Source organism: Sciurus carolinensis, chromosome 1 (assembly GCF_902686445.1).
Source record: "Sciurus carolinensis chromosome 1, mSciCar1.2, whole genome shotgun sequence".
NCBI classification, from domain to species: Eukaryota; Metazoa; Chordata; class Mammalia; order Rodentia; family Sciuridae; genus Sciurus; species Sciurus carolinensis.
This window is the reverse complement of record NC_062213.1, coordinates 41,500,698-41,522,954: the sequence shown is the minus strand read 5'-3', so window position 1 is coordinate 41,522,954 and position 22,257 is coordinate 41,500,698. Positions and strand designations below refer to the sequence as shown.

At 36.0% G+C, this 22,257-nt stretch overlaps 1 protein-coding gene across 3 annotated transcripts in view; it reads left to right on the top strand.

The window, feature by feature from the left end:
- Window positions 1-22,257, top strand: part of Cpq (carboxypeptidase Q) — a 441,859-nt gene that overhangs the window by 75,635 nt on the left and 343,967 nt on the right. For all 3 annotated transcript variants that reach the window (XM_047566009.1, XM_047566014.1, XM_047566018.1), the window contains exon 2: window positions 13,593-14,057. In XM_047566009.1, coding sequence (XP_047421965.1) covers window positions 13,625-14,057 — 433 coding nt within the window. In that variant the 5' untranslated portion in view covers window positions 13,593-13,624. The remainder of the gene's footprint in view (window positions 1-13,592; window positions 14,058-22,257) is intronic.

The window sequence follows — 22,257 nt, the reverse complement described above, 5'->3', positions numbered from 1 at the left end:
CCTTCAACTTTGAGTCATTTCATAAGGGTACTACTCACATTCATGATGGTAAAGCCCCCAAGACTTAACCACCTCCCAAAGGCCAGACCTCTCAATGCTGTTGTGTTTGGGATCAAGCTTCCACATGAATTTTGGAGGGGACTTCATCATTTGATCCTTAGCAAAAGCCACAGCCACACACAAATCAGTAAATAATGGGGAAATAGAGTTTTTAGCCCAGGAATCATTTGATTTAGGCTTAAATCTTGTGGTAGTATGGGAGGTAAGATGGAAAAGCACTTGAGTTTAACAAAGTGAGATGTGAGGAAATGCTTCTAATGAGGGATAGTGGGGTTTTAGGCTGGGAAAGTGATGTAAGGGTGGAGAGGAAGAAAGTTAGTGGAGGAAGAATCTGGAGGTGGAATTACAGACAGGTTTTGCCAAGGGTTCACCTGTTCTCCCTGAAGGAAAAGAAGAATCCAGTAAAATGTTTGCAGTTGCTAACTGACTGGAGTGGGGAATAAAGGAAGAAACAACTTGGGTTGGATTCCGAGTTCGGTGTTGGATATTTAGAATTTCAGTAGCACTGGGAAATCTACATAGACCATATGCAAGATCCTAGGACTTGCTTATGGAGTTCATTAATGTAAGCAATATGTTTAGTTATGGGTCCCCAAGAAGCACCTAAAAGCAGTATATCCATTGGAAATGAACTCCCAAATAGAAGGAGCAGAAAACCTGACTGTCAGTGGCTAAAACAAGTAGAACTGATTTTTCTCACATAAGAGGAAGAGCTCTGGTGTTGGTATCGGGTCAGCCACTCGGTGCTGGAGGACCATCAGAGAATGTGATGGCATTCCCACAGAGGAGAAAAGCAGATGTAGCTCTAGCATCATGACCACTGTCTGGGTGGGTGCTTCTGTTAGGATCCCTTTGGGTAGGATGGGGCCAGAAAGCCTATTCTGGCTGTAAGATTGGCTAAAAAAGAAAGGAGAATTGTTGAATTTCCTTAAATCGTTACTTCCCCATCCTATGGGATATAATGCTTCTTTTTAAAAACAAATATTATATAATGTTTACTTTATTATCCTGAAATAAATGTCGAAGATAATTTGCCTATACATGTATTTTTACATGATCAGTATGTTGTCCTGACTGTAATATAGTGGAGAAATTAAAGGAAAGTAGTTTATAAAAAAGCATTTCAAAATGTAAATATGAGGCATGATTGCACTGGAAGACATAGGAAGTGGTCAGATTCTTGCCTGGTGAATGTGACGGGCAAATGCAGACCATCCAGGGGTACAGTAGTGATCTTTACAGTACCACAAGTGGCATAGGCAGTGTTTTACCAGCTCTTGGTAAAGTTTTGAACAAAACAGAATAGTTTTCTCTTGATACACTTGGTAGTTGCTTCTTGAAAAGATCGACTTGCTTCAAAACTGGAGAAAAAAAAAACTATTTTGTATTTGTATGTACAATAGAGTTAAGTTCAAAGATCAGATCATGGGTTTTTCATATTGAGAAAGCCTAGGTGGATGATAGGAAAGCTCTCAGCACATCGATTGTCATCCACGTAGCAGTATGTCTGGTGTCCCTGGGCCCTGCCAACTAATGATTAGTAAGATCTCCACACCATTATGACGACCCAAGATATTCCCCCTGCACACACATTCAAAAGGCTTCCTAGGGGTAACACCATCCATATTGAGACCAACTAGGCCATTAACTTGATAAATCTGGACACTTTATACTCCAAACATATTTGAAGATTGGTTAACAGGGAGAAGGGGGCATGGATTTTGAACATGTAGTTAATAGCGTTTTTAATAGTGGGAACTCAGTCATGCTGATTTTTGTATCTTCCTGCAAATTCTTTCAGTGCCTGGCATATAGTAAGTGCTCAGTATGGTTTCTGAATGGCTGAATGAATAATTGGAATTAACTATGAGAAATGGAACTCTAATATTACCTGAGCTTTGACTTTAATACAGGCAGAAATCTTAGGATGGTTAAGGGACTACCTACCATAAATCCAGGAATTCCATTGGGAATTGGGAAGTGAACTTTGATGTGCCACAGTATCTATGTTAGGATTTAGCATTTCTGATCTTTGTATCAGTCCCACATCCTAGACTGAAGACTTAGAGTTAAATTTGTGTCCATGAATACTGCTCAGCAATGAAAGATTTAGGGGAAATACTTAAGCTTTCATGTAAGTTATATATTCAGTCTTTAGAAGTAAAAGTAACTGATGCAATAAAAAAATCAATAAAAATCTCAGACCCTAAATCTCACTCCTTCTGTCTTTCAGCATTTCTCTTTTCTTGTGTCCCTTTCCACTTCGATTATAGTCTATTCATTCTGGCATTTTTATCATAGCCTGAGACATTATCATACAATAATTTTTTCAGGAAAGAATATTTAGAAATAGAGGCAAAGGGTTTTGTTTTGTTTCCTCAAAATATAAACCTATTATTAGAATATAATTCACAGTATGAGAAATGTTGGTTTTGCTTCAGTTTACTTCCAGATTTAAGTAGAGAAGAAAGAAAATGACATTATAAAGGATTTTATCTCTTTTTGTGAAAAAGATAATCTGTAACTATGGATTGTGAAGACAATAAATGAAAAGCAAATCTTTTTCGAACGGTGCTCCAAAGATGACTTTGAATATATATATTCAAAGTTTTTGAATTCAAAGGCATGAAACAGCAAGGGTTTTAAAAATAGTCATTTAGCATTTCGAAGAGTACAGTATTTAATATTTCTGTAGTTGAATACAGGTAAAGGAACAATGACTTCAAACTTTTGTGCATAAGAATAAAAAACATTTTAAAATGTGCAGTTTAAGTTTAGACATTTCAAATAATTGTATAATTGCTTGAAAGAGGGCTAGACCCCTTTTTTGTCAACTAGGTTATTAGTAGTATAGGCATTTTAAATGGAAGAAAATCTTGAGTGTTTTTATAAATGAATTGCTCGACTAATGCATCTTTTGTGGACAGAGATTCTTACCTTGGCAGGATTATTTTCATCTCTCTGAAAATTTTAGAGTAACCAGATAGGTAATAAGTAATGGCTTTTGGGGGGATTTTGAGGACTCCAGTGCTGTCCTTGTCCTGGTGTGGTACTGGGTTAATCACCTACACTATGGAGAGGAGGGGTAGAGAAGATCAGAGAAGAGACTTCCTTCCCGCTCAGCTACATTCCTACATTCCTTCCTTCCTCCCCTCCCCCTCCCCCTCCCTTCCTTCCCCTCCCTCCCTCCCCCCCTTCTCTCTCTCTTTCTCTCTCTTCCTCTGGCTTCATGGCAGCGGGGCGGGAGGAGCGTTCACTGTGTCCCGACCCCAGACCGATGCCTCTCCCAGCAGTCTCTTCCAGGCAGCCCCTAGGGTACCCCCGGCTTTTGAGGCTGCGTCTTCGCCTGTTCTGCCACTCAGCGGCCGCCTTTTCCATTACCCTTGCTACGTGGGACTAGGTTTGGTTAAGCCCCTTTCTCTTTGCGTGAGTCGTTTAGTTTCCTCGGGTGTCAGTCCCGCCTCTTCAGGGGCACGTGGGTGAACTCTTGGTTCCATTTAAATGCCAGCCCAAGTCAACCCTCCCAGTCTCCTTTCCTCCTCTCTTTTGCATAGACCCTTGGAACTACCCTGGTCACAGGGCCTTTCGCATCTACCTTGTTACACTTGGTGGCTCTTTGAGGCTGGGGATATCATATTTTTACGCCTCAGTGCTTAGTAGGAGCTTATTACATTTTCACTGAATGAATGGGAAGATGAAGTTATGACCTAGAACAAAGCAGAACACCTTTTATAATTGAATAGAGAGAACGTGTTTGAGATGAGTAATACTATTTGTCTTTGTTGATCATTGTGGAAAGATTTTTTTCTTTTTTGTAGACACTATAGGAACACCACAGCTTACTTTTATTCAGCCAATATGACTATACTTCTGTGTTTCTTTTTAAAAATTTCTTGCTGTTTTTAGTTACACATGAGAATAGAATCTTTCTTTTTTTTTTTTTTTTTTTTTTTTTTTGCAGTGCTGGGGATTGAACCCACGGCCTTGTGCTTGTGAGGCAAGCACTCTACCAGCTGAGCTATATCCCCAACCCCTTTTGATATATTTATATAAGCATGAAACATATCTTACTCTAATTAGGATCCCAGTCTTGTGGTTGCACATCATGTGGAGTTTCACTGTGGTGTATTCATATATGTACATAGGAAAGTTATGTCAGATTCATTCCATTGTCTTTCCTATTCCTATCCCCCCCTCCCTTCCCTTCATTCCCCTTTGTCTAATCCACTGAACGTCTATCCCTACCCCACCACTACTATGTGTTTAGAAACTCAACTCAAAACAGCCAAGCTATGGAACCAACTTAAGTGCCCTTCAACAAAGAAAATGTGGTATTATATACACTATGGAATAGTACTCAGTCATAAAAAAGAATGACTTTATGACTTGTACTGGTAAATGGATAGGTCTGGAGACTATCATGCTAAGTAAAATAAGCTAATCCCCCCCAAAACAAAGGTCAAATGTTCTCTCTGACAGGTAGATGTTACCTGTATTCTTGATAATTGCCATTTTGGTTGGAGTGAGGTGAAATCTTGGTGCAGTTTTAATTTGCATTTTTCTGATTGCTAGAGATATTGAACATTTTTTCATATATTTGTTGACTGTTCATATTTCTTCTTTTGAGAAGTATCTGTTGCATTCCTTTGCCCATTTATTGATGGGTTATTAGTTTTTTTTTTTTTTGGTGTTAAGCTTCCTGAGTTCTTTGTATATCCTAGAAATTAATACCTTATCTGAGATACAGGTGGCAAAATTTTTCTCCCATTCCATGGGCTCTCTCTTCACGTTCTTAATTGTTTCCTTTGCTGTGAAGAAGCTCTTTAGTTTGATACCATCCATTTATTGTTTTTTGATTTTAATTCTTGTGCTTTAGGAGACTTCTTAAGGAAATTGGTTCCTAAGCTGACATGTTGGAGTGTTGGACCTCCACTTTTTTTAGTAGGAGAAGGGTTTCCAGTCTAATACCTAGGTCTTTGATCCATTTTGAGTTTTGTACAGAGCAAGAGATAAGGGTTAAATTTCATTGCACTATATAGATGGATTTCCAGTTTTCTCAGAACCACTTGTTGAAGAGGCTCTTTTCTCAAATATGTTTTTTGTGCCTTTGTCTAGTATGAGATGATTGTATTTATGTGGGTTTGTCTCTGTGTCTTCTATTCCATTGGTCTTCATGCCTGTTTTGATGTCAATACCATGCTGTTTTTGTTATTATAGCTCAGTAGTATAATTTAAGATCTGGTATTGTGATGCCTTCTGCTTTGCTTTTTCTAGCTAAGAGCTTTGGCTATTCTGAGCCTTTAATTTTTCCAAATGAATTTCATGACTGCTTTTTCTATTTCTACGAAGAACATCACTGGAATTTTAATAGAAATTGCATTAAATCTGTATAGTACTTTTGATAGTATGGTTATTTTGACAATATTAATTCTGCCTAAGAACTTGGGAGATCTTTCTGTCTTCTAAGGTATTCTTCAATTTCTTTGTGTTCTGTAGTTTTCATAGTAGAGGTCTTTTACCTCTTTTGTTAGATTGTTTCTGAAGTGTTTTTTTTTTTAAATTTTTATTTTATTTGAGGGTTTTGTGAATGGGATAGTTTTCCTAATTTCTCTTTCAGTTGATTCATCATTGGTATATAGGAACACAGTTTATTTATGGGTATTAATTTTGTGTTCTGCTTTTCTAAATTCACTTATGAATTCTAGAAGTTATCTGGTAGAGTTTTTTTGGGTCTTCTAAATATAAAATCATGTCATTGGCATACAAAGATAGTTTGAGCTCCTATTCATATCCTTTTCATTTTCTTCTTCTTTTTTTTTGATCCTGGGGATTGAACTTGGGGGCACTTGATCACTCAGCCACATCCCTAGCCCTATATCATATTTTATTTAGAGACAGGGTCTCACTGGTTTCTTAGTCCTTCACTTTTGCTGAGGCTGACTTTGAACTCGCCATCCTCCTGCCTTCCAAGCTGCTGGGATAACAGGTATGTGCCATGGAGCCTGGATTTAATTTCTTTCTTTCGACTAATTGCCCTGGCTAGAGCTTCAAGTACAAGGTCGAATAGAAGTGGTGAAAGAGGGCATCCTTCTCATTTCAGTTTTTAGCTGGAATGCTTTCAATTTTTCTCCATTTAGAATGATGTTAGCTCTTGGTTTCACATACATAGCTTTTACAATGTTGAGGTATTTTACTTGTATCCCTAGTTTTCCTAGTATCTTAAACATGAATAGATGCTGATTTTTTTAAAAAATGTTTATTTGTTCTAATTTGTTGTACATGATAGTAGACTGCATTTATTTATTTTGATCATACATAAATGGAGTGTAATCTTTCATTTTTCTGAGTATACATATTGTAGGGTGCTGATTTTGTCAAATGTTTTTTCAGCATCTATTGATACATGGTTCTTGTCTTTTAAGTCTATTAATGTGGTGAATTACATGTACTGATTTCTGTATGTTGAACCAACCTTGCATCCCTAGAATGAATCCCACTTGATCATAGTGCACTACCTTTTTAATTTTTTTGAAATATGATTTGCCAGTATTTCATTAAGAGTTTTTCCATCTATGTTCATCAGGGATATTGATCTGAATTTTTTTTCCTTGATATGTCTTTTTCTGGTCTTGGTATCAGGTGATACTAGCTTCACAGAATGAGTTTGTGAAGGGTTCCCTCCTTTTCTATTTCATGGATTCATTTGAGGAGGATTAGTGTTCTTTAAGGGTCTGGTAGAACTTGGCTGAGAATCTATCTGGTCCTGGGCTTTTCTTTTTGGTAGGATTTTGATGGTGTCTCCGATTTCATTACTTGAAATTGATCTGTTTTAAATTATCTATATCCTCCTGGTTTAATTTGGGGAAGTCATATGTCTCTAGAAATTTGTCCATATCTTCAAGATTTTCTAGTTGATTGGAGTATAAATTTTCAAAATAGTTTCTTATTATCCTCTGTATTTCAGTAGTGTTTGTAGTGATATTTCCTTTTTTTTATCATGAATTTTAATAATTTGAGGGTTCCCCTCTTTCTTTTGGTTAGCCTGACTAAGCATTTACCAATTTTTAAAAATTTTTTCAAAGAACCAATTTTTTGTCTTATTAATTTCTTTTAATTTTTAAAATTTCAATTTTATAGATTTTGATTCTGATTTCAGTTATTTCCTGTCATCACCTGATTTTGGTGTTGATTTGCTCTTCTTTTTCTGGGACCTTCAGATGTAATGTTAGATTATTTATTTGTTGTCTTTCTATTCTTCTAATGAATGAGCTGGATGAGTGTCCCAGAGATTTTGATATGTTGTATCACTATTCTTATTTACCTGTATGTATTTTGTATTCCACCACTGATTTTTTCCTGCTATCCATTCATCATTCAATAGAGTATTGTTTAGTCTCCAGGTGTTAGAGTAGCTTCTATTTTTTCTTATTGTTGATTTCTAATTTCATTCCATTGTGAACAAATAGAATTCAAGTACAAGTATTTTCTCTATTTTTTTTTTTTTGTATTTGCTAAGAGTTGCTTTGTGGCCTAAGATATGATCTGTTTTAGAAAATGATCCTTATGTTGCTGGGAAGAAAGTGTATTTAGCCATTAATGAAGAAAATATTCTATATATGTCTGTTAAGTTTAAATCATTAATTGTAGTTTTTAGTTCTATAGCTTCTTTATTTAGTTTTTGCTTGAAAGATCTATCTAGTGATGAGAGAGAGGCACGTTAGAATCACCCAGTATTATTGTGTTGTGGTCTGTTTAACTCTTGATATTAAGAAGGATTTGTTTGATGTATATAGATGCTCCATTGTTTGGGGCATAAATATTTACAATTGTTATTTCTTCTTGTTGTATAATTCCCTTAGGCAGTATGAAATGACCTTCTTTGTCTCTTTTGATTAACTTTGGCTTGAAGTCCACTTTATCTGATGTGAGGATAGAAAGCCCTACTTGTTTGCAAGATCCATGTGAAGGACATATTTTTTCTCATCCTTTCATCTTCAGTCTGTGAATGCCTTTGCCTGTGAGGTGAGTCTCTTGGAGACAGCATATTGTTGGGTCTGTTTTTTTTAATCTCATCTGCCAGTATGTCTTTTGATTGATGAGTTTAGAACATTTACATTCAATGTTATTATTGAGAGATGATTTTTATTCCATATCATTTTGATTTACTTCTAGTTTTTAATTTGAATTTGTTTCTCCTTTGATTGAGTATTCTTCTAGTTTAGTTTCTCCCTCTGCTGGTTTTCATTTCTTCATGAAATATTTTATTGAGTATGTTTTATAGTGCAGTCTTTCTAGCTGTGAATTCTTTTAACTTTTTCCCTTTTTATTGTGGGGGACCTTGTATATCTGATGCAGGGCAGACTAGGGGTCTTTCCGATCAGCACAGGGAACTTCAGTTTGATCAGTGTAGTGCCAGCACTTTGTGGTACATTTAAGATGGTTTGCCTTCTAATTACTGTGTTATTTCTGATTTTATCTAATGCTTTCATTTTCTTTGGTAAAGAAAGTTACATATGTCTATCATTTATCATTTACCGTGTAAAGTTGTGCATTTTGATTTTCCTAAAATTAGCCCTGAACTTCTAGGGCTATCCCCTGGTACAGTACTAATATTAGATTTGCTGAGTGAGTTTGTATTAGTTTTATCCAATCCTGTCTTAATTTTATACACTAAAATATCTGTAGCCCTGGCCCAGTCTTTTTACACACAGGAGGTCTAATGTTTTTAGTCATTAAACATTAAACATTAAACATTAAACATTCCCTTATCATCCTTCTGCTTTGCCCTGACTCCAGGTCTGGACTGAATTTTTGATGTACAGTGACCCTAAATCTGTCTTAGGAGAGACTTTCTTCAAATTACCCTTGATTATTGGTCTTTATCCAACCCTATCCTCTCTTTTTATTTCATTATTTTAATTTTTATGATAAGTATCTTAATTATTACTGGAATGTACAAATCAATTAGATTATAGTTCTAGTGTTTTAAAATTACATATTATATTTTATCTCATTTTTCTTCAGTGGGATATGATATTTCAATATCTTGTTCAAATTTTGTTACCTCTCCAAATTTAATTATTAACAATGATAATTTCTGTAATTTACCAGCAAAAGTCTTAGTTGAGCTACTATAACTTTCTAAAAACAATAATAATAAAAGATCCTCTAGTACTCAGTTGAAATTATGTTCCAGGGAAGACTAGGCATGGAATCAATAAACATACACTTACTGTTTACCTACATTAGGTGTACTAGGGATTTCTTATGTAGTTCATTGTTTTGCACCTTCAATCTTAGTAATATTTCAAGTATTGATGTTACACTCAGGAAAAAACTGATCTTTTGAAACATATCTTCATCTTTTAAATTAATCTACTTTCAAAAAGAGCATTTTGCATTTGTGGGATTTGAAGATTTGGATTAGTTAAGGTATTCAGAACAACACAGGCATCAGTTTCTGTTTTAAAGTCTCATTTTTTAAAGTGTCAAAATTAATTTAACTGACTGCTAAGTATTATTATCAAAATGACATGCTATTTATTAGTATAAGTGACATACATGCAAAAGTATATAAAAATGGGACTTTTAGGCATTGTTATATTATGAACCTAGCTTTCTTTTTTCATTATTATTATTAGTAGTAGTAGTAGTAATAGTAGTAGTAATCATCCAAGAGTGGACCTATCTTTCAACTTGACTGGTGGTCCCTGGGGGAGGGGTTTGGGTCCCTGTCCTCTGCCTGCTGATCCACCTTTCTTTGAGGATGCTGTCTTCTTGTCTTGTTTTCTCTAAAGCTATTTATGAAAACCTTTGTTCTGTATTCCCATGGTGCTTTGTGCATAAGTCTGTTTGAGCACATGCATTTCATTATAGTTACTTGCTTCTTAGACTGCATTTGGGTATTACTCATTGAGTTTCTATTATATATAAATGCATACCATTTCCTATTAAAAGAATTTATAATCCTCCAGGAAGTCTGTATTCATTGGTCCAGGTACCTGGTTGATTGAGGTTGCTGGTTTATTTCCTGCCTGGGAATCACAATATAGTCCTTGGTTAACTTTCTACAAAACAAGGTTATGGACTAGGGATCCCTAAGCTCTTTTTTAATGCTACAGTGTTATTATTGTGATTCTAATTCATCACTAGAAATGTATTGTGAAATTGTTAATTAACATTTACAGAATGCTTAGAGAATTTTTATTGAGTAGATACTTGTGGTATGAGTGGTTCATAAGATGGTTTATATAAATCTTTCTTGTTTTCTTCTTTTTTCCTTTGCACTGACACCACATTGGAAAAACGTTCTTTTAAGAATAAACTGTAATATGGTGGAATGTTTTGATTTGCCTAACAAAGTTTAACTTTTACAAACAAACATCAGTACAGTGATCACAAAAACCAAGAACCTATACGTGTCAATAGTGGTGATAATCCAGAAAACAGCAGAATACATTTTCAAAGTTTTTATTCCTGTAACTTCTTTGTGAAGGAGGTAAGACCAGTACTCTAGTACCCTAATAACACTAAGACTTAGAGAGATTAAATGCTCATTTATTCCTTAAATTAAAAAAAAAAATAAACAAATGTATTGAGTGCCCAGCATTTGAAGGTGCAGTGGTGAATAATTTATCCTACTGGACTATGAGGGTAGGGGAGAGAGATTTATAAACCAATATGTAACTGATCAAATATTAGTTACAGTGGAAGCACAGAAGATGGTGCAAATAACTTGGGTGTTGTTTGGTAAGGCTCCACAGAGGAGGTGATTTTTAAAGCATTCTCATTAAAGAATGAACGGAAGCATTTGCTAGGGGAGTGGGAGCAGGGCAAGAAGGGCCTTGCAATAAGAGAATGCATGTGCGCGGGGACCCTGAGTTATGAACGGACCTGGGAATTCAAAGCATAGTGTGAGGTTCAATGCAGCTACATCACTATTGTATAATATACGTATAAATATGTAACCTAACAATTTCCAATAGCCATATTAATAACAAATGAAATAGGTGAACTCAATAATAATATATCTTCCTTAACCCTATATTTATGAAATATTTTCATATTTGTTTTTAAAATCAAATTAAGTGCGTATTTTACACTTACAGAATTGAAATATCTGAATTTGGGGTAGCCACAGTTCAAGTGCTCCATATTTAGAAGCTTAGAAATTTGGGGAGTGCGCCTGTGGGGTGGGTGAAGAGAATGAAAACCCACAAGTGTGCTCTAGAAGGGAGGAGGAGGAGGGAGGACATTGAAGTAGCTGTTGGCATCATTTTTTGAAAGACCTTACTTAGGTGCCAGCTGAATTTAAAATTTATCCTTATAATATAGTAGCTTGTGAGTGTGTTTCTGAAATTATCTGTAGGGCAGGACCATTTTTTTAAAAAATTTGAATTTGTTACAGACTAAAACTTTTGTAAAATATAGTAAAAGTGAATTAGAAAAATAAAGTGAAGCACCAATTTTTTTTTTGATCATTAGATTTGACAGATGTTGTCTGGGTCCACTTGTGCTGTTCTAACAATACCACAGACAGGCTTATCAGTAACAAACGCATTGACTCACTGTTTTGGAGCCTGGGAAGTCTAAGGTTGGAGGTCGACATCTGATGAGGTCCTTTTTATTCTGCTATGTGGATGGAAAACATCATGTGTCAGAAGGGCAAGAGAGGACAAGAAAGAGAGCAAGAGAGGTGAACCCACTCTTAACAGTGAGTCCACTCCCATGATAACAGCATTAGTTCAGTCATGAGGGTGGAGCCCATAGACCCTAAACACCTTTAAAGGCCTCACCTCTCAATACTGCCCAGTGGTGCTGAAAGTTCAACGTGTGTTTTGGAAGGAACAAGCATTCAAATCATAGCAGATGTGTAATCTACAAAAGTGTCTAAACCGGATGTATGCAACCCTCTGTAATGATAGAAATGTTCTCAGTCTGGACACTATGGTAGCCACTAGTCACATGTGCATATTGAATGCTTGAAATGTGGCTAATGTGAGTGAGGATTTAAATTTTTAATTTTATCTCATTTTAATTGATTTAAATTGAAATACTACATGAGACTATTGGCTACTGTGTTGGTTAGCACAAAATAGATTTACTCCTAATCTTTGCATTTACCCAATGTGAATTAGTAAAACCAGTCTGTGGATTGGCTTCAGTCCCAAAGCCATACTTTGAGTAGCACTGTTTAGAACATGGATCCCAGAACTAGGATGGCTTTGTGTGTCAGCAAGTCACTTAATCTCTCAGCACTGGTGCCCCAGTTCCTCATTTGTGAAATAAAGGTAATAATAAGAAACTACTTCATATAGTTGGGTTGTTATGAGGATTAAATGTGTTAATGAATGCAATGTACTTAGAACACTGTTAGATGCATGGCAATAAATGTATTTTGTTATTATCATTATTGTTTTCATTATTGTGTAGGTGATGGATATCATAAGCTAATGGAAACAAAGCCCAGTCTCTTTATTAATTCTCTGCTTTTTGTAGCAATTTAGACTTCTTCCTTCTAAAAGCATGCCACAGTCCCTGGTATATAGTTGGTGTTCAATAAATAACTTTTGAACCCATAAAATACTTTTGGACTGCAGATGAAGAAGCAATTATTTTTAGTGGAAAGGGGATTAGAAAAAGCACTGAGAAAAGATGACTTCCAAAAGTACTTCAAGGACATGCTCAACAAGCAGAGGAGAGAGCATGTCAGACGTGGGCGCATGGCACCCACCAGATCATACTCTATTTAGAGGGAGATGCAGCACGTGACACTCTTTGCCCTATCATGCTCCCGCTGCTGCTTTCTCCCATTCCTGGTCTCTTTGATTTTAATCTTTCAGTGGACAGGATGACTAAGTAGCAAGAGTTTCTATGTTTTAATGCATGCTACCCTATTACCCTATTTTTTAAAATTTATTTTTATCGTAAACGAATGGGATACATCTTGTTTCTCTGTTTGTACATGAAGTAGAGGTATACCATTTGTGTAATCATAAATCTACACAGGGTAATGGTGTTTGATTCATTCTGTTATTTTTTCCTTCCCCCCCACCCCTCCCACCCCTCTTTTCCCACTATACAGTCCCTCCTTCCTCCATTCTTGTACTCCTCCCACCCCCCCCATTATGTGTCATCATCCACTTATCAGTGAAATCATTTGTTCTTTGGTTTTTTTGAGATTGGGTTATCTCACTTAGCATGATATTCTCCAATTTCATCCATTTGACTGCAAATGCCATAATTTTCTTATTCTTTATGGCTGAGTAATACTCCATTGTGTATATATACCACAGTTTCTTTATCCATTCATCAATCGAAGGGCATCTAGGTTGGTTCCACAATCTGCTGTTGCCCTATTTTTGATAAGACCAGTCACTGCCTCTTGTCCATTCTTGGGAGTAACGGTGCTTGAATATGATGGAGGAGGCTGGATGCTAGTTGGGAAGGAAAGGGAAGGGGCTGCCCCTTGAAAAGCAGTCCCTGGGTTATGGGTAGATGACCCTAACACATAATGTTTTTTACTTACATAGATTATTCTGGGAAGAAAACCAACTCGAAAAAAATGAAGTTCCTTCTTTTCGCTTTTGTTGGTGTTATTCACCTTTTATCCTTCGGCTCTGGGAAAGCTGTATACAAGAATGGCATCTCTCGGAGAACTTTTCAAGAAATAAAGGAAGAAATTGCTGGCTATGAAGATGTTGCTAAAGCCATTATCAACCTTGCTGTTTATGGTAAAGCCCAGAACCGGTCCTATGAGCGATTGGCACTTCTGGTTGATACTGTTGGGCCCAGACTGAGTGGCTCCAAGAACCTAGAAAAAGCCATCCAAATCATGTACCAAAACCTGCAGCAAAATGGACTGGAGAATGTCCACCTAGAACCAGTCAAAATACCCCACTGGGAAAGGGGAGAAGAGTCTGCTGTGATGCTGGCCCCAAGAATTCACAAGATGGCTATCATGGGTCTTGGTAGCAGCATTGGGACTCCCCCAGAAGGTATCGTTTGACTTTTCAATTTGCTATGTACTTTGCTCAACTAATGTCACTTAGCATAACTGATGATGATATGCATGATTCATATTATAATTTGGACACAGAAAGGAAAATATAATCACTTATAGTCTATTGGCTTAATGAGTTCTCCACTCTTAACATCCTTTTTCTGCCTTTCTCCCCTTCCTTACTTCTGTTGCTTTTTTTTAACCTGATTGTGTAGGGTCAATTCTAAAATGAATGCTCTATACCTTTTGGTCCCTGAGACTTTAAGCCCCATCACTTAATAATTGTGATATAATATAAAATTGGCATCATTCTGTAGAAAATAAGATATATATGAATAGAATATAAAAAAATCATTTCTTCTATGTGGCCTCAGTGTGCAGAATTTCTTAGAATTAGTGAAGTAGGGAACAGAAGCTGTGCAGTGAATCAATTTCTTTTGTTGTTGTTGTTATTGTTATTTACAGAAACTGAGGCTCCAAGGAATCATCAAGGGTCATGTTCAAACTTTACTTATCAGAACCCTGGCTCAGTTTTATTAGACATAATAAATGCCTAGATAGGAAATAAATAGCCAGTCAACAGTGAGCCATTGGTCAGTCTTGAATGTAGTCATGGACTAATTTCCCATGGCAAATGAATTAGTTTCTGTTGTTTTGACTTTCTCTTATGCCCGAGAAGTAGAGCAGTAGATTGTCAATTTTTAAAAAATATTTATTGAGGTATAATTCATACACTGTAATATTCATCCATTTAAAACATACAATTCAGTGGTTTTTAGTTTATTCAGAGTTATTAAACCTTATTATAGAACATTTAGGTTGTAGAACACAATCTAATTGTATAATATTTTCATCAACTGCAGAAAAAAATCTCATTACCCACTAGGAACCACTCTTATCTGTATCCTACTGAGTCCTACTTTGCTTTCTGTCATTATAGATTTGCTTATTCTGGACATTTCATATAAATGGAATAATATGCTCTGTGGTCTTTTGTGACCAGATTCTTTCAGGGTTTACCTATGTTGTGACATTCATTTTATGGATGTACCATATTTAAGTTGTCTTTTCATTAGTTGATGGACATTGGGGTAGTTTCCAGTTTTTGATTATTACAAGTAATGCTGCTATAGATGTTTATGCACAAGTTTTTCTGTGGACATGTTTTCATTTCTCTTGGCTATATACCAAGGAGTAGAATTGCTGTGGGCCCAAGGTGAGGCAGAACATAATGGCAGAAGGGTGTGGTGGAGGAAAGCAGCTCAGGACATGCCAACCGTGAAGCAAAAAGAGAGAGAGGGAGAAAGAGAGAGTACTCTCCTCACTGAGGACAAAATATAAACCAAAGGAATGCCTCTAGTGATCTATTTTTTCTAGCTATATACTATCTGCCTATAATTACTGCTTAGTTAATCCATATCATTGGATTAATTCACTGATTAGATTAGGCTTTTATAACCTAGAGGTAATTGTTTTACCTCTGAACATTCTTGCATTGTCTCACACATGAACTTTTGGGAGACCCCTCATATCTAAACCATAATTTCTGCCCCTGACCCTCAAAAGCTCATGTTCATCATGCAATGCAAAATACATATAGTCTATGTTCCAGATTCCCTATAGTATAAACAGTCCTAGCATTACCCAAAAATCCAAGTCCAAAATCTCATGTAAGACTCAAGGCAACTCATATATGTTTTTACCTATAAAGAGCAAAAGCAAGTTAGGTATATTTAGCGTATAATGGCAAAGAGCAAACACCATTTTATGTTCTCAATATTAAGTATTTTTTTCCATAAACTTGTCAACACCTGTGTTGGTTATAGCTATCCTTTTGGATATGAAGTGTTATCTCATTATGGTTTTTATTTGCATTTCCCAAATGACAAATGACATTGAGCATCCTTCCATATTCTTACTGGCCATTTGTATGTCTACTTTGCAAATTATTTGCCTATCTTTATATTGGACTACTTGGTTTTTAAAAATTGAGTTGGAAAAGTTCTTTTTTGTATTGTAGATATAAGTCCCTTTTCAGATACATAATTTACAAATGTTCTCTTCCATTATAGAGATTGTCTCTTCACTATCTTTATGGTAAATTTGTTGCAGAAATCTTTAATTATGATTTAGTCCAAATTTTTAAAACCTGTGATTTTTGTGTCCTATCCAAAAAAATTGCTAAAACCAAGGTCACAAATATAATTTTACTGGATATATGATTCTTAGTTGATAATTTTTTTACTGTCAGCACCTTGAATATGTCATCCCATTGCCATCTGGACTCCATAGTTTCTGATGAGAAGTTAGCTGTTAAAATCTTGGAGGTTCTCTTACATGATAGGTCATTTCATAATGCTTTCAAAATTTTCTATTTTTATTTTTAATCTTTTACTTTGATGTACCTAGGTGTGGGTTTCTGCTTTTACCTTATTTGGACATTTATCTTCTTGGATGTGTAGATTAATGTTTTCATCAAATTTGGAAAGTTTTTAGCGATTATTTTTACAAATATTTTTCTTTCCTCCTTTTCTTATACTACATTTATGAGTATGTTGATGTATTTCATGATTTCCTACATTCCTTCAAGGTGCTGTTCATTTTTCTCCATTTATTTTCTCTCTCTCTTTTCTTCAGAGTGCATAACCTCTATCAACCTATCATTGAATCCACTGGTTCTTTTTTCCATTAGATCAAATCTGTTGCTAAAACTCTACACAGAATTTTTCTTTTCAGTTAGTATAGTTTTCAACTCTAGAGTTTCCTTTTGGTTTTCTTTAAATGCTATTTTTATTTTTTAATATTATTCATTTGATCAGACATTGTTATCATGTCTTCCTTTAATTATTTATTACTTTTAGTATTACTTTTATTACCTTGAACATGCTCATAATGGCTGTTTTGAAATCTTTTTCTGCTAAGTCCTATATCTGGGCTCCCTTGTAGACAGTTTTTACTGTGTACTTTTTGTTTAATGTATGATCAACACTTTGTTGTTTCTTTTCCTGACATAATATCTTAATTGAAAATGAACATTTTAAATAATATATTGCAGAAAGTCTGTATACTTATCTCTCCCATTTTGGTCATTGGATTAATATATGAAATTATAATTTAAAATTATATATATAATATATATGTGTATATATATATTTGTAGGCATACATGATTTATTTTATCTTAAAACAATACCTTTATTTTTTGTCTTAAAATGTTAGCTTATAAAAATTTGCAAGTATGCTACAAAGAACTACCATATATCATCTAGATTGTTCAGTTGTTAACATTCTATCATATCTGCCTTGTTATTCTCTCTCTCTCCACACATACACACACACACACACACACACACACACACACACATCACGTCACATTTTTCTAAACAATTTGAGATTAAATTGCAGATATGAGGCTCCATTATGTTTTTTGTTGTTGGTTGTTGTTGTTGGGGGGAAGGAGGTCTCCTCAATTTCCCACTCAACCATTTTGAAAGTATCACTAGGGTGGCCAGTTTTGATCTCTCGAAAGGCTGAATGAATAGGTGGTAGAGAACCCTAAATTTCTTAGGGAGTCCCTCAACCTGGATTCTAGTGTCAGTCAGGAGTTTGTTCAGTTGCCTTCTATTAAGCACAAATCTCGGTTAGGTGCCAATTTCAGGCCTCCTTTTAAAGCCCTCCCAAATGTCTTAAAAAGGCTAGACTTGACTTCTTTTTCTTTTCTTTCTTTCTTTTCTTCGCCTCCTCTTCCTCTTCTTCTTACCCTTTTCTCCCTCCCTTCCCTTTCTCTTTTCCCTACTTTCCCTTTATCCCTTCCCTTCCCTTTCCCCTTATCCCTTCCCTTTTTCCTCCCCTCCCTTCCCCCTCCCTCCCTCCCTTCCCCCTCCCTCCCTCCCTTCCTTCCTTCCTTCCTTCCTTCCTTCCTTCCTTCCTTCCTTCCAGAAAAGCAGACTTTAACAGGTTATGAGGTTTATCCAGGATTATACACCTAGTAACAGGGCATGTTGAGGCATAAACAATTGTGAAACTCCAGAGTTTGTGTTTTTAGTCATTGAACCACATTGCCTCACATACAAATATTTTGATGTTATTTTCATCTGTAAGATTCCTATTCATAGCCATGTAGCTAAAGCTGATCTATTTCAAAAGCTACTGTACCTGTATTGTAATTCATCTTCTTTTTGGACATGTTTTTCTATTCTTGTTACTTTCTTATCCTCATTTGTCATTCTGTAGTGGGGCCTGCTCTTCCTTGGCTATCTGCCTGGTATTGAAAACTAAGCCAAGTTGCTGATTGCTCCTGGGGCCTTCAAATCCCAGGGGAAGTAAGTTATACTCACTGGAATCTATTCTGGTGTTCCAAGACACACTTTCACCCCACTCCTCATTCCATGGGGTTCAAAGCAGACAAACAGTTGTCTGGCAACTGGACTATTTTAGGTTCTGAGGAGACTAGAGAGTTAGTCTAGACCAAGTGTGGAAGATTTCCACAGAAGTGGAGTAAAATCTGCATTGAAGAATCTCAAGGTGTAAGCAGAGTGATACAGAGACACCTCCTAGCCATTCTCCCAGGAAGCCCATCTTCCAACTTTGGCTTAGCTACTAACCAGTTGTGTGAACTTGGTTTTGAGTCATTTAATTACCACAGGCCTTAATATTGTGACTTGAAAAATGAGAGTTAGTTGGAAGGGGAATCTGTAAGGTTTCCTTCAGACTGGGAAATGTGATTTTTACGAGAATCCACAAGGGATCAGGCAAGCTAGAAAGAGGTGGGTTCTCCCAGCACATGTGATCATGCAAATTCCTTGTATAACCAGAGAGGATAATTTTTTAGCTTTCCAGTTCTAGATTTGAGTTTTGTAATTTGTGCTAGTTTTTCCCAGTGACAAGGTGAGGGTTCTGTGATATATTTGTGAGTTCACAGGATATATAAGCTGTTTATGTAAGAAGAGATGTAGAACAAAAACACAGTCTTAGAATTAAGCTTTGAGAAAAAATAATCTCTGAAGAATCCCGAGATAATGTAACTGATGTCAGATTTGAAGGGAACAGGGGAAAGAATGAGACTCAGCGGTCAAACCCAGAATAGTCGGACGTATGGGCAAAAAAGAGGAACATGGGTAAAATGTATGGCTGCTCCCCAAAAGACACAGCTCTGGGTTTTCATGCTGTTGGGTCTCTGAGTCCACTCAGCAAATCACTGAACGTTTACTAATACATTTCTGCAGAGGTACAGGGCTTTCCCTCAATACTCTGATATAAATTGCATGTTTGATATTAACTTGAGAGTTCCTGAAGGTCTTGAGTGAATCTTATCCATTTCTGTATTCTAAGATCCTAACACCGTATTCAATAAGTAGTAGTTATTCATCAATGTTTGAGCAACAGTGGATTTTTTTAGGTAGTTCTTTCTTTGGGGTATTATCTAATTATAATAAAAAAGTGCCTTCTCCTTCTATATACTGAATGACAATGCTCCCAGTCCATTATCATTTACTTAGAATATTTTCTGATTATAAAATCAATACCTGCTCATCATAGAAAATATGTACATAAATGTAGCAATGAATAAAAATCATGTTTGATTTTTCTCTCCAGTGGGATCATTGCTGTCATATGTATTTTTTCCTCCATTCTTTCCATATTTATATATATTTTTATTTTACAAATATTTTAAAATTTATTTTTATTATAAACAAATGGGATACATGTTGTTTCTGTTTGTACGTGGAGTAACAGCATACCATTTGCGTAATCATACATTTACATAGAGTAATGATGTTTGAATCATTCTGTTTTTTTTTTCTTCCCCTCCACCCCTCCCACCTCTTTTCCCACTATACATTCCCTCCTTCCTCCATTCTTGCACCCCTCCCACCCCCCATTATGTGTCATCACCCGCTTATCAGTGAGATCATTTGTCCTTTAGTTTTTTGAGATTGACTTACCTCACTTAGCATGATGTTCTCCAATTTCATCCATTTACCTACAAATGCCATAATTTTATTATTCTTCATAGCTGAATAATATTCCATTCTATAGATATACCACAGTTTCTTTATCCATTCATCAATTGAAGGACATCTAGGTTGATTCCACAGTCTGGCTATTGTGAATTGAGCAGCTATGAACATTGATGTGGCTGTATCTCTGAAGTATGATGATTTTAAGCCCTTTGGGTATAGGCCGAGGAGTGGGATAGCTGGGTCAAATGGTGGGTCCATTCCAAGTTTTCTAAAGAATCTCCACACTGCTTTCTAGAGTGGCTGCACTAATTTGCAGCCCCACCAGCAATGTATGAGTGTACCTTTTTCCCCACACCCTCTCCAACACCTATTGTTGCTAGTATTCTTGATAATCGCCATTCTAATTGGGGTGAGATGGACTCTTAGTGTAGTTTTGATTTGCATTTCTCTTATTACTAGAGATGTTGAACATTTTTTCATATGTTTGCTGATTGCTTGCAGATCTTCTTCTGTGAAGTGTCTGTTCATATTCTTAGCCCATTTGTTGACTGGGTTATTTATATATTTTTTTAATATAAATAAAAGTTTTTACTTATAAATCTTAATCTTTGATCTGGTAGGTACATTTTATAAATTTTTTTTATTATTATTGTATACAAATGGGATACATGTTGTTTCTCTATTTGTACATGGAGTCAAGGCATACCATTTGTGTAATCATACATTTACAATAGGGCAATGATGTTTGATTCATTATTTTTTTCCCTTCCCCCCACCCCTCCCACCCCTCTTTTCCCTCTATACAGTCCTTCTTTCCTTCATTCTTACCACTCTCCTTAGCCTAACTCTAAACCTAACCCTAACCCTAATGATAACCCCTCCCACCCCCCATTATATGTCCTCATCTGCTTATCAGTGAGATCATTTGTCCTTTAGTTTTTTGAGATTGGCTTATCTCACTTAGCATGATATTCTCCAATTTCATCCATTTACCTACAAATGCCATAATTTTATCATTCTTCATTGCGGAGTAATAGTCCATTGTATATATATGCCACAGTTTCTTTATCCATTCATCAATTGAAGGGCATCTAGGTTGGTTCCAAAATCTGTCTATGGTGAATTGAGCAGATATTAACATTGACGTGGCCGTATCTCTGTAGTATGCTGATTTTAAGTCCTTTGGGTATAGGCCAAGGAGTGGGATAGCTGGGTCAAGTGGTGGTTCCATTCCAAGCTTTCTGAGGAATCTCCATACTGCTTTCCAGAGTGACTGCACTAATTTGCAACCCCACCAGCAATGTATGAGTGTTCCTTTTCACCACATCCTCGCCAACACCTATTGTTGCTTATGTTCTTGATAATCGCCATTCTATTGGGGTGAGATGAAATCTTAGGGTAGTTTTGATTTGCATTTCCCTTATTACTAGAGATGTTGAACATTTTTTCATATATCTGTTGATTGCTTGTACATCTTCTGTGAAGTATCTGTACATTTCCTTAGACCATTTTTTGATTGGATTATTTGTATTCTTGGTGTAGAGTTTTTTGAGTTCTTTATAGATTCTGGAAATTAGTGTTCTATCTGAAGTATGAGTGGCAAAGATATTCTCCCACTCTCTAGGCTCTCTCTTCACATTGCTGATAGTTTCCTTTGCTGAGAGAAAGTTTTTTAGTTTGAATCTATCCCGGTTGTTGATTCTTGCTTTTATTTCTTGTGCTATGGGAGTCCTGTTAAGGAAGTCTGATCCTAAGCCAACAAGTTGGAGATTTGGACCTACTTTTTCTTCTATAAGATGGAGGGTCTCTGGTCTGATTCCGAGGTCCTTGATCCATTTTCAGTTGAGTTTTATGTAGGGTGAGAGATAGGGGTTTAATTTCATTCTGTTGCATATGGATTTCCAGTTTTCCCAGCACCATTTGTTGAAGAGGCTATCTTTTCTCCATTGCATATTTTTGGACCCTTTGTCTAGTATGAGAAAATTGTATTTATTTGGGTTTGTGTCTGTGTCCTCTATTCTGTACCATTGATCTGTCTATTTTGGTACCAATACCATGCCATTTTTGTTACTATTGCTTTGTAGTAGAGTTGAAGATCTGGTATTGCGATACCCCCTGCTTCACTCTTTCTGCCAAGGATTGCTTTAGCTATTCTAGGTTTTTTATTCTTCCAGATGAATTTCATAATTGCTTGCTCTATTTCTGCAAGGTACATCATTGGGATTTTAATTGG